Source organism: Acromyrmex echinatior, chromosome 5, assembly GCF_024713525.1.
Source record: "Acromyrmex echinatior isolate Ae372 chromosome 5, ASM2471352v2, whole genome shotgun sequence".
NCBI lineage: Eukaryota > Metazoa > Arthropoda > Insecta > Hymenoptera > Formicidae > Acromyrmex > Acromyrmex echinatior.
In genome coordinates this window covers 5648774-5662190 of record NC_141856.1, presented here as the reverse complement: position 1 = coordinate 5662190, position 13417 = coordinate 5648774, and the positions used below count along the sequence as shown (strand labels likewise).

The following is a 13417-nucleotide window of genomic DNA, read 5'->3' as shown; positions in this document are numbered from 1 at the left end:
ACGTTGTCTGGACATCCGAATAAGACGTCTTATAGCTGTCCAAAGAATGTTGTGTGGGAGATGATTTTGCATAAAATATAAATGCATAAAATATAAAAAAAACACATGCGTATTATCGAAAACTGTAATTAGAACAATTAGATATTAGATAAGATTACGCGTTGCAATAACATGGCAATTTCAAAAATTTTGTTAAATATAGAACTACATTATGCACAATTCATGTGATTTGAAACATTGTTTAAAATTTAAAATTCCCAATTCGCTAAAATTCGTATAAAATTGAATTAAATAGACTATGTTTCGAGCTCGCAAAATTTATTACAATGAAGCGATTTCTTTTCTTAAAATCAAAGCGTGCGAATCGTTACAAATTGCACATAATTTGGCGCTAATTTGACAATATGCTTAAATGATAGGAGAAAACGAAATATTAGACATTTACATGCAATGTATATACGACTATTGCTCTTCAATTTTACGAATTCTTGTTCATAACGAAGAAGTAAGTACTCTACCTTTCAGTTTAATTCTTAGTTTAACGACTTAGTGAGTTTATGAATTGAAGTGGTCTCGATCCTGTGCGTATAAATAAACCACGAACTTCTATCAGGAGAAACAGAATTTTCACAATTTATACAAACACATATTATCTCTACATTGAATTATCTTAACATAATTTAAAAAATGTGCTTATCGTTTCATCATGTTTTCTTAATGTTGTATATAATATGCTTTGCTGTATATATTTTACGTTTCTATGCATAATTTTTATTCATTTTGATATTGCATAAAAAATACCATTCTGAAGGAAAGCAAAATAAATTCTTTATAGAATCTTATACGTTCTTCATAAGAATGTATATATATATATATATATATATATATATATATATATATATAAACGATAAAAAATATATATAGATTTTCCACAACAATAATAATACTCAAGAAAAGATTATAGAGAACGACGACAATAATTTACGCGATTACATAGACATTATGCCTACTTATTTTTTAATTACGCTTTTTTACAACGCGTTGTTTTTTATTCTTGCTTGCTTTTCATAAGCAAGAATATGCATCTTCTGCATGTCTCAAATTCTAAAAAGTATAATTAACAGATTATCTATAGAATGTTGTAGTTTTTTAGTCAACATGCGCAGTGTACGAAATACATTCGAAAACACAAAATGCTTCTATTTGCAGCCATCAGATTAATTATAAAAATTAAAAACTTTGCATATTCTATATATTCTGTAACAAATTGATACGGTAAATCTTCCTTGCTAATGGATCTTTCTTTCTTTACAATATATCAACCAACATTGAAACATTTATTTTCTATAGATATAATATTAAATTAAAAGAAAAAAACAATATTAAATATTAATTATAAATGTATGTAAATACCAGATACTTATAATATCTATATACATTTGATAATGTAATATATATGTCTACTATAAATGTGTTAATGCAATATGCATACTCTATCGTTTATAAAACACTTGGAATATTTGGTTCTGATAATTAATATAATTACTGCAAATATAAATATTTTGAGTTCTGGAAATGTATTCAGTACGACAACCAAAAAATTCTTTAATGTGCAAATAGTTGGTAGATAATTATACTTTTTTAAATTTAGCTCACAATTAGGAATGTACATTTATTTATGCTTGTAAAAGGAAAACAAAAGTAAAAAACAAAAGTAAAAAACAAAAGTAAAAAAAAACAAAAGTAAAAAGCATAATTAAAAAATAAATAGACGCAAAGTCTACATAGTAAAAATTGCATAAATCATTTTTACTACTTTAATTCATGCAGTATTTATTTTACGCATTGTTTTTAAATTGATATATTATCAAAGAGATTTTATAAACTTTCTCTAACAAAGCAATTTCTTTTTCGATTAAAAACAAAAATAGATATAAGATTAAAATAGGCATATGTACAATAATTGATTATGTGTGTGTGTACATATACACAATCAATTATAATAAAAATTCGAATAGTGCAGAAAAAAAGAGAAAAGGAAATTAAATGCATGGATTGATTTTACTTTCTTCAATCATTCCTTAATGAAAAAAATTTCGTATTATCTATAAAATATTAACAAATAGTAATGAAATCTTAATGAATTTTACTAAAATTTTAAAGAAATAATAAAAGTGAGTCAATTGATGTTGTAAATTTCAATACGAAATTCAATCATATTTCATCATTATTCGTTATTCAGAAAAAAATTTGTATCGATGTTTTGCATATCTTAAAAGAAAAAGAATCTTCTGTATTAGTATATATATATTAGGTGTTGGAATTAATTCGTAGCGTTTTACAAGAGATGGGAAGTGATGGGAAGTACTTTCATTAATGTATTTTTTAATGCTCATGTGAAATAAATAACATTCTTTCATTAAAAAAACGCTACGAATTAATTCCAACACCTAATATATATATATATATATATATATATTCTTGAAACATACATACATTTGTATATAAAAATAAATTATAAAAGCGATATATTTTTATTATGCAATATTTAAGCCTTACTCAGCAAACGAGAATGGATTGAAATGAATTGAAATGGATTCAGATTTTCAGAAATATTGATTAACGAATGTTAAAATAAATGCTTTTCAATCTTGAATGCATTTTTATTTATTATAGGAGCATATCTCTATGCCTTTCAATCTAAAAATAGTATTAGCTTTTTCTGTGCACACATTGTGAATACTGTTCAATTCAAAAATTTGAATAGGAAATGCAATTTTTCAATCCAATTGCATCCAATTGAATCTAATTGAATCCAATTGAATCCAAAAAAAGTATTCGCTATTTAAAATACGCATTCGGATAGAAAAAAATTTCAATCCATTTTAATTCATTCTCGTTTGCTGAGTAGACACAATGCTAAGCGACAAAAATAGGGATAGGAATAGTACAGAAATAAACAATATATAATTGTCGCCTTGTTGCACAATGCTGCGAAAGAAATAAAAAGTTAGCCAATCTGATCGCATATAGACTGTAGTCTTCCATCTGTTTCAAAAAATTACAGCATATGTAAACAAAATGAAAAATCTGAACGCTGATTAATAGGCTTTAAGGCGATAGAATTCCAAATCGTCGGAAATTTATCACTATTAGGCCTAGTTGCACCAATGTCACTTTGACTTTAAGCGAGACTTAAAATTCTATCTGTCGTTTTAAAGCTAAAAAGACAGAAACAGAAAGAGTTTTAAGCCTCGCTTAAAATCAAAGTAACGTTGGTGCAATCGGGCCTTAGCCTTATTCTGTATTCCTATATGCATTGACACATGCATTCCTGAATCTTGGATTCCTTTATCATTGTCGCTATCGCTTCATCACTGTTGCCTCGCATTGTGTTTAGATACACAAATTATTTATGTATAAATTTACAAAAGAATTATGCTTTATAAAATTTATTTACAGTAACGCTTTTTAGACTTTCACGAGTATTAGTTTCAAAAATATCAGAAAGTTTGTGGATTATCGCCGTTTGTATTTACAAGTATTTATATACTTTCATAAACTTTTAAAGAAATAAATAGTTGATAAACTATTTAATTTGTTTAATTTATACATATTACGTCGCTTGTATAAATACTTATTAATAAAAATCATGTATACATAAATTGTTTATTTATATATCTAAATTATATTACATTATAATTATAAATCATCTAATTCTACTTTCTTTTTACGTTTTTTTGCTGTTTTGTTTCCTTTCAAACTGTCTAGCTTTCTTTTTTTAGCCTCCTTCTTCTTTTGTTGTTTAGCTAGTTTACGTTTAGCCGCTAGGTCAGGATCAGTCACAAACTGAAATAAAAAAAATTATACATATATAAATTTTCTGAATATTTATATATTAACAAAGTTCGACAAGTTTATAAATTTGAATATTCTGTAGTATAAAAATTAACAAAAATGTAAAATGATAAAAATAAATTTACCTGTTGCGCACGAACTTTTCTTCTCTCTGCTTTCTTAATGTCTAACTTTTGTTGTACTTGATTTAATAACTTGATATATTCTTCATTTCCTATGGACTTTTTAATGATAGTAGCTACTTCTTTTGCAAGCTGACGTAATTCAGCGTTCGTTTCTTCTGTCGTAGTCATCTCTCGTACCAATGGAGACATAATATTAAAAAGTATCGCGTTTAGATACTCAATAGGTACAGTAGTTACTACACCCGCAATGAACTTAAACATTGCAGTTCTCTGAAAATATATCATTTGCGTGATTTATTTTCTGGTATGACAATTTCAGATTCATAATACGTTCTTACAACTTTTCTTACCACTGATGTTGATTTGGGAGCTTGCGTTATTTCTATATTAACAACTTTTCTCAATCTCCTGATAAGCCAAAGAAAAGATAAGTTATTGCTACTTTTCGCTTTATTTCCATCATCTTCCTCGTTATTTTTCGCAACAGATCCTGTAATTGATTTCAATATCTTTGCGATAAAGATTAGATTTTTCACAACTTGATCTGCTAATTGTTCAAATGTCATGTCCGGATAAAGTTGAGCCACTAAATCCAGAATCAAACTCTTTACAGTTTCAACAGGCTTCGAATACATGTAACCTTCGTATATTTTATCATTATCTGGATTATTTATAAGTTCCACGATTTTATCAACGTCAAGAGTAGTCAAAATAAAACCAATCATTTGTGCTGCTGCTAATCGAATCCATAAATGTGGATGTGCCAACAAAGATTGACTGTATTCTGAAATAAAATATAAAGATACAATATTTATTGGAAAAAAAAAGAAAAAAAAAAGATTTTCCAATGTTTTAACAAAAACTAACTCACCAGCAAAAGAGTTAATGAAATCTTTGTACTTTTCATCCGTAAGGAAAGATGTATAATGTGCTATCTTTAATAGTAGTTGTAATACTTGAATTAAATGATGATCTTTTGTTCTTTCTTCCCTTAAATTGGAATCTTTCTGTAAGTTCGTCGTATTATCTAATTCCATATATTTTTCGGCATTGTCAGAAGTTGAGATATTTGTGTGAAACTGTTTTAATAACAATGGTAAAACTTGAGGCAATCGCGAATCGAAATCATTTTTCTCGACAGTTACGAATATGCCGCATAACTGTGCCGCTAATGTCCGGTATCTTATAGAATCACTTAGCCACTGAAGGGGCCACTTGTCAAACAATTTATTTCTATCATTATAGGATATCCGCATAAGCATTTCCTTTATACATTTTGCACAAAATTTGCGGCAGGTTGGGTCGTCATCGTCTATTAATCTTGCACCGGTCATTACAAATATGATTTCTGATCTTACAGTTAGCGTCTTTAACGGGAATCCCGTGACGATGGTATGAATCATTTCTAGTGCGCTTAACCGACCCGGTTGCATTTCGTAACTCAACTGAGTGAGATAGAAATATATATGTTTGTCCAAATGCTTGCCAAGTGGATAACCCATGAGATAAGAATAGAACACAGAACGTGATTGCAATTTAACGTGCTCTAGCTCCGAAGTAATACTCAGCATTGCTACTTTCTCCATGACAGTGTGCATTTCTGGAATAATCATTTTTCGATGTATTATAGCCTTGAGTAAGGTAAATGCGGTAGCGTGCTTATCGCTGTCGTGTAAGTCTTGCTCCGCGTATAAAATAAGAATCTTCAGCTGATCGGCGTTAATGCTGAAATATTTCACATCACGAATGACCACGGACATACATTTGAAGGTGGCCATTACAAGATCGAAGTTATCTCCTTTACTTAATCCTGCAGCAGCGTACTTATGCAAAATGATGAACATGGAATCGCAGATGTCCGATATCGATGCGTGCATCGATTCTAGGTCCATTTTTAGCATCCAATTTAAGCATTGTAATGCTACAGTGCATAGCTTGACATGATGAGACTTTAAACAATTACTTAAAACTGACACAAATGGTTCTAGATAACATTTGTATTCCATTCCGGAGACTTTGTCTCGTTTCAACAATATATGATACAATTTCAGACCGAATTCTGTCATTACGTGAACGTTGGCATTTTTGGTAGTTTTTGCAGTAACTTTAATACCCATCCTGTTTTTGGGTTCTAGTGGTATAAGAAAATAATTCGATCGTTGCATCAAAGTTTTCATTTCTATTCTTCGCTCATCTTCCGCGAGCTTTTTACTTTCCTTTTCAGGTATAAGGCCTGGTATGCTTTCCGAAATAATACCGTAAAGAAATATGAGCATTTGTTCCAGGGGGATATAAGCATTGTCCGCCAATCCCAGAGTTATGTTTCGGAGACATTCCACAATCTTATGTATCGTTTTATGCGAATGCGTTTTTATTAACACTTCTTTCAATGGTAAAATTAGATCTAATAAACAAGATTCTGTTATAAACTCCGCTAAGATATGGAAAATATCAAAGCTCTTAGTACTCTTTGCCTCCGATACATTTTTGATAATACCCGCTATTTCCTTTTCTTCCGCGGTTAATCCAAATAAATCAACTTTGCACACCTGAAGATAATTATTTGAGAGATTTTGAAGATGATTATTTTTGAAGATATACAAAGTGTTTAAATGTTTTAAACTTTATCAGTATATTGCATTAATTTTTATCATAAGAATACATTATACGAGAATGTATAAACATAGGTTCTGTCAATATATTCTTTCAAGATTCCAGATTTAAAAAATGTTTCTAATATTTAAATAAGTTGAGAATGCAAATATTATTTAGATTGCTTGAATATAGCAAAAAAAAAGAATTATAGTTAAATATCAAGTAATACGATGTATACACGATATTACAAATAATACAAATTATATTATATCAATAATTTTTATAATACAATTAATAAAAAATATATTGGCAAAATTTATATGGTCAAATATTTCAGAAATAATACTTACAGACAAAATGCTTTGTAAATTATTATTAATATCCATTTTCTGGTAATAAGGCTTCAGCGCGAATAATACAGCCTGTACTGTATATGCGAGAACGTGCACTTGAAAACCTTTCGTTAACAATGTATTAAGTTCTTTCAAAAGATAATGAAGGTACTTCGGTCCTAAAGTTATCATAATTTTCTGTAGTGTCTCGCGAGTCGCACGTCGAACCGATTCCATACGTGATTTGAGGAATGTACATAGTTTCATAAAAATTCTAAAAAAATGCATTATAAATTGAAAAAATTATATGTTACGTAAACGAAATAATCTTCGAACATACATATAAAAGAGTGCAAAATATCTTTATGATGCTATCGCGTACTTACCCTGGCAGATTTGCATCCAGAAGATTCTCAGGCATTTTCTGCAGCAACTTAACAAACGCGAGAGCAATAGGAACTCTCAGTAAATCATCCTCCTCCGTCTCGGAAGCGATCTTTTTCTTGTTGATTTTATGACTACTCTCTTGCCGAGTTCTCCCCACGATGGATCGATGCAGTTGAGGCAACAAGCCGTTCGATATACTGAACACTACTTTCTTCGCACCGTATTGAGAAAGTAGCGTTTGTCTTTCAATTATTGGTAAATCTTCCTTTATCGCTTCTTTATCCTTCTCTATTATTTCTTCAATATTTTCAACGTTGTCATCGTTTAATGCTTCCTCTAATTTTTCCTCATCTCCTTCTTCCGCGTTTTCAAGATTCTTATTTTCTTTGGTCGTTTCAATAGTTTCTTTCTTTTCAATGATAAAAGCAGCGTTGTCTTCGGTTCCTATCGCTTTGGTTTGCGTAATTTTTTCTGCTGGTTTGTACTTTAAAAGATCGTAATGGAAAGAGTCCAATATTATTACTATTATTCTAATGACTTGCTTCTGGAACTCTGTGGAACTTCTTAATTTGCCTAAATAATATTTTAAAATAATTTCATAGTGATGCCACGGTAACAGTCTGCACACTATTCCGACAGTCTCGATAGCGGCATCAACGAGACTGTTCTTATGAATAAAAGTCTCGTTGCATAAATACAATGAGCAAAGGGGAAGAATGAATTGCGTCAACGTTTTAGGACTAAATGGCTTCCGCAATGTCTTAGCGAGTGTACAGAATTTTAGTAAGGCGCGTGCCCTTCTGTAGAGTTGCAGATGTTGCATGTTCTCGAAGAAATCAACTTCGGGATCTGCTCGATTGGCAAGTAGGGACAAGTCTCGTAAAACGGGATGCACGTCCGCGCATTCCAGAGCCATATGTCCTAAAAACGCTATTGATTGAAGACGAACAGCTTCGTTCTTGCTCGTAATACCCTTCCTTGTAAGCGCCAAGATAGTGTCGTCCATTAAATAACGCCTGTTCAGAACATTATTCTGGTGTTCTTTTGCCAATTTCGCCCCGACAAGCTTCAGGCACTGGCCGGAGCAATCTCGCATTGCCAAATCCGATTCGGTTTTCAAAAAGTAAAAACAATTGTGTATTACAGTCACGCCCAATTCCAGTGTGATCGCGTTCTTTCCAATCCTATCGCTGATCAACTCAAAAGCGTCCAGTCTCTTTTGGAAGTTCGGTTGATCGACCCATCTCTGATCCCATGCATTAAGTTCAATTAGAACTTCGCAATCCTGAATCATTTCCTCACGACGGTCCTCCATAGATCTCTCAGCAATGGTCCGGTACAGCTGCAGAAGAGTCTTGCGAGCGGGTACGTCCGATACGAGGCCAATCAACGGTGCAATGGAACGCAGATGAATCTCCGGCTTATTTACAATTTTTATGAGGTTCGTGATGGTTATTAGTAATCCTATAACAGCTTCCTCGTTATTACCAGATGCAGCTTTCTTGATTAACACGGGTATTATCAACTTCAATACCGTATCGCACGTCTCGGCATCCGTGACAAATTCGGAGATTCGCGACAGTATGGTCAGCTCGATCTTATTTATATTCTTATTGGATCTTTTAAGTCTATCTCTGATAAACTCCAGAACATGAGGAACGTGCGGCAGAAGTATAGCGGAGCCATAATTGACTCCGTTTGAAAGTATCTTCTCTTCCACTTCGAGCATATTAGTAAGTATTGGAGTTAATGGTAGAAATTGCGCGTCCATCTGCATCGCATCTTCGTTGGATTTTCCGTAATCCTGCAGCGTCAGCATCTTCTCGATCATCTCCAGAATGGCATTAATGACGGATTGATGTGTCTTGGGATTCAACAGGAGTTGCATGATGTAAGGGAGAGGAGTGATCGACTTGTTGTCCTTCTGATACTTGATAAACAACGGATAGTATCGCGAGTTCTGGCTCCATGCCATAAACAGTTTCAGCAAAACCGTAGGACTGTGTATACCCTCGATAGGTAATTTCTGCAATAAGGGAAATATCACGTGATAGACTGCATCTATCTCATGTTGTTTCCAGTCATAGTTCTCAAAGTGTGTAAAGAATCTGGCCAGTATACCGACACAACTTGTCTTCACATTCTTGATCATTGACAAGTATCCCGGATAAACCTCCTCCGATCTCCGCAGAATTCCATTCACCTCAGCCAAGATGCAGATTAGAATCCTGAGCAAACAGGGCAGTAACTTCTTCGACATTTTCCCGCCAAATTGTTCTATTACTATCGCCAACAGATTCACGGCACTCTGCATACGTTTAGGTGGCATGACATTATTCAGGTCGATGGTATCGATGATGTTCTCAGTATATTTCTTCAAATCGAATGCCTCATCCATTTCCAGAGATATATATGACTTGAAAGGTCTGAATGCCATTTTTATGAATATGATCATCTCGTCTTCCTGTGCACCGCCTAGAAAGCGCAATATGATTTTTCTCCGTGCAAATCCACCGGTTTTTCCACCGGTCCTCATGCCGGTCTTCATAATCATTTTGGCGTAAATAATTCTCATTATGATCGGTATGAGATTTTCACGATGTTCTTCTTCTATCATATTGCTCTCCCGATCCAGTTTGAAACGCGTGAGTTCATTTTTATAATTTTTCTCATTTATTAAACTATACAAGGACTCCTTGTATGGCAAAAGATACTTGTACTTGTATGCAAAGAGACAATTCAGAGCGACTCTTTGTATGTCGAAGTTTCTCGAAGAAATCAAATCCAGATAGATCTGATGCATCTCCGCTTCTCTGTGCATCATTTTCGGATTCTGCACTTTATCGAATATCTCCATCTGAGCGAGTAAAAGTTTTACCTTATAATTTCTTTTCATCACATCCATTTGCGCAATTTTTATGATCTCATCACGCTCTTCATCACTTTCGTTCTCGTCGTCCGTATCATTATCCGCGTCGATTAATTCCTTGCGTTTTTCAACATCGCAATATTTGCCTTCGTCGGAATTAGATCTAAAAAAATTTGCATTTACAAAATCAATGAATAATCCGGTTAAATCTCTATTTTTCGTCTCGGCGTAATGTGAGAAATGTGCCATACATTTCCAGAGGAGAATCCTATAATTTTCGAAATCAAGCTTATCGTCGTGTTTTTCTATCAACATCTCCAACGACGAAATCACATAGCAATCAAATGACGGCTTCCGTTCAATCTTCGGTACATTGTTACATGTTAACTCGGATAGAAATGTTGGCCAGAACTGTGGACATTCCTTGTTGCCATAACTAGCTATGATTATACTCACAGGTTGCCAAAGTAGAGAAAAATTGATATACAAATTGCTCATCAAGCAACGTAACGGAAATTCGTAATACTTAGGATTTAGATTAGCTATCGCATGACTCTGAAATCCTAAAGCTTGCAAATGCAATAACTTGCTGCGATAGTTTTGTATCGTTACGGATTCACATTCCACTAAATATACAAGCTCCATAGCACTTTTTCCGTCAGACATCTGAAGAGGTTCACCAGGTCTTTTCAAATCTTCGACTTTAGAAAATAAGGAATATAAGTGTGCCACGATCATTCGAACATTGCTATAAGGTGAACTAAATTTCTTCCCTATTTTGTCGTTTAACTTGTTAAACGACGCTAAATTTATATAATCTGAGTGGTGCTGCGACGCAGCAAAATATGTTATACAGAGATCTATCGCATTTAAGATATATGTATTGTCATAATGTTTGTTAATTAAATCAACTATTTTTATGTCAGATTTTACCAAAAACTCGTGGAGATTGCTTGGCTCTAACACATGGATTAACGATTCCAGCGTTAATAAAAATACAAAAGCGGTTTTATTAATGTCTGCAGTGTCATCTGCATCATCATGATTCAATATCTTTTTATATAAAAATAACAAGCCATTTTTCAACATATTCATAAGTTCCTCATGCAACGGCTTCAGATGTGGTAAAATTACTAAAATTCTCAGTGCGTCAAGCGAAATAGTATCAGTAGATAATGTTTTCAATTCTAGTAAGAGATAATCAATTTCAATGTTTCGTATATCTAAAATGTATTTTCTCCATTTGTCCAAAGTTATACCACTGAGACAGGGTGATGCTTTCGTGAGAATTATTTTAGCAAGTAGAAGCAGTAGCTTATTGTCAAATCCAATAGATATGCTGCGCTGCATTAAGTAAGGCAATACCAAAACTTCGAACGAAGAGTAATGTATTAAATTTTCAACAGAGGAGTATAATAATTCCATGTCATTCACTGTCATAATTTTCAGTACTAATTGACTCGAATTTTCCTGCATTAACTTGACATTGGATGCCAAGAGAATAGCTACGGATACATTGATAACTTCTTGCAAAATATTATTGTCGTCACTCAATCTGTCCATTATGATGATGATTCTTTTTGTTATGGATACAGCATCGATTAAAAACCTTCCATTTTTACAGCTGATAATACCATGTATAAGACGCAGGAATAGAACTAAAGTGTGTTTCTTTTCAGAGAATTTTAACAACTGCTTTGACATTTCAACAAACGTGTCTATTATTTTTAGTATAACATTCCACATGATATTGCATTTTTGTGGATGTATGTTTTGCAATATGCACATTATAATTTCTCGTAATACTTCGTAAGTAAGAGTTTTATCAATAGTCTCATCTTGTAGAGCGTTGAAATAAAGCAGTAACATCTGTTCGCTGCAGGAATGGAACTGCCCTGGAGTACCAGATATAACTTCAAACAATAACTTTGCACAACCCGATACTCCATTTTCCTTGGCATTTTTATTTCTATCCTCCAAAATATGTAATACCAGTTTCAGAAAAGAATCTTTATCCTTGATCTTGCGAACTACAAATGCAAAACTTTCGGCAGCAAACCTGTTTATATAAACTGGCTGTGTGTCAGCTAACAATGGTAACAATAGGGGCATTACAGTTTTTATATTTCTTGTCAAATATCGCCATAGAAATTTAAACAAATATGCCAAAGTGGTAAATGTATACTCTATTTGTTCAACGTCTTTCGTTTGCAGTAAGCAGATTATTTCGGATAGAAATTCTGGGAAATAATCGTAAAACTCTTTCTGAAGATCTCTCGCTACAGCAATTATTAATCTATGAGAAACAGAGAATAGAAATAACAAAAAAATCTTTTCATGCATTTATCCATATGTATCTAAGTCTGTTCTTTTTAACTGAGAACCTGTTACAGTTTTTGAAACAAGGTGAAAATTACAAAAGTGATTACATTTACTAAAATATTTATAACTTTACTCAATATAATTTCACCCAGTAAACTCATTTTTATAATTTTTATCTAATTTCAATCATAAGAAGACCTGTCATAAGGCCTAAACTTTTTGTATCAAATTTCTTCAACTTTTCTTTTTTTTTTCTGTGTGAAGAGAAAAGGAGGAAAGATAAACTATACAAGAAATTCAGCTGAAAGAACAGACCTTCAGTGTGACCTACTTACTCCAGGATTGGTTGCAGGAACAAAGGATCTCGTTTCCTCAGATACAACATAAGCGTATCGATCACATGCTGTTTCTTGTGAAGCAATTGGGGCAACGTGATGATGTCTTGCACTTCCTTTCTGAAGGCGGTATAACCGTCCGTTAGATTGAGTACGTTCCATTTCAGTAGTGTCTCGTGAAAATAGGTCTCAATCTCCTCGATCTCGTCCTCGTTCCGATGTGCTACACGGTGAAAGACATCGACGTCGATTTCCGTTATCCTCTCGGAGAATGGCTTGAACTGCGGAAGAAAACCCGGTTTCAGAGCTACGTGCGAACTTAACCTCACGCTGCCTGTCGACTTTACTCACCCGAAAGACGTTCACTTCTTTATGACGAATTGGCTTGTTCTTCATTCTAATGGATTGTCTTGATGCACGTAAATCAAATCAATACATCATTTATCTCATCTAAATTAAGAATTACATCAAAGAAGCCAAATTGTAGTTTTGTGTCTACATCCCACGTGCAAATCAAACTTCAAAGAAAATACTAGCGCCTCCATGTACATAAAGTGTAACTGAAACTACTCACAAATATTTTCGGCTGATAAC

The 13417-nt window shown here is 32.9% G+C and overlaps 1 protein-coding gene across 1 annotated transcript; it reads right to left on the bottom strand.

Moving 5' to 3' along the window:
• Nucleotides 1-1903: 1903 nt before the first annotated feature.
• Nucleotides 1904-13364, bottom strand: LOC105149456 (small subunit processome component 20 homolog). The gene is made up of 8 exons (XM_011061893.2): nucleotides 13175-13364; nucleotides 12824-13104; nucleotides 7297-12462; nucleotides 6929-7184; nucleotides 4855-6532; nucleotides 4334-4767; nucleotides 3984-4253; nucleotides 1904-3849 (listed from the first exon to the last, which is right to left on the bottom strand). Exons 1-8 carry the CDS (start codon nucleotides 13217-13219, stop codon nucleotides 3703-3705), a joined length of 8277 nt encoding a protein of 2758 aa, XP_011060195.2. The 5' UTR covers nucleotides 13220-13364; the 3' UTR covers nucleotides 1904-3702.
• Between the last annotated feature and the right edge of the window lie 53 nt (nucleotides 13365-13417).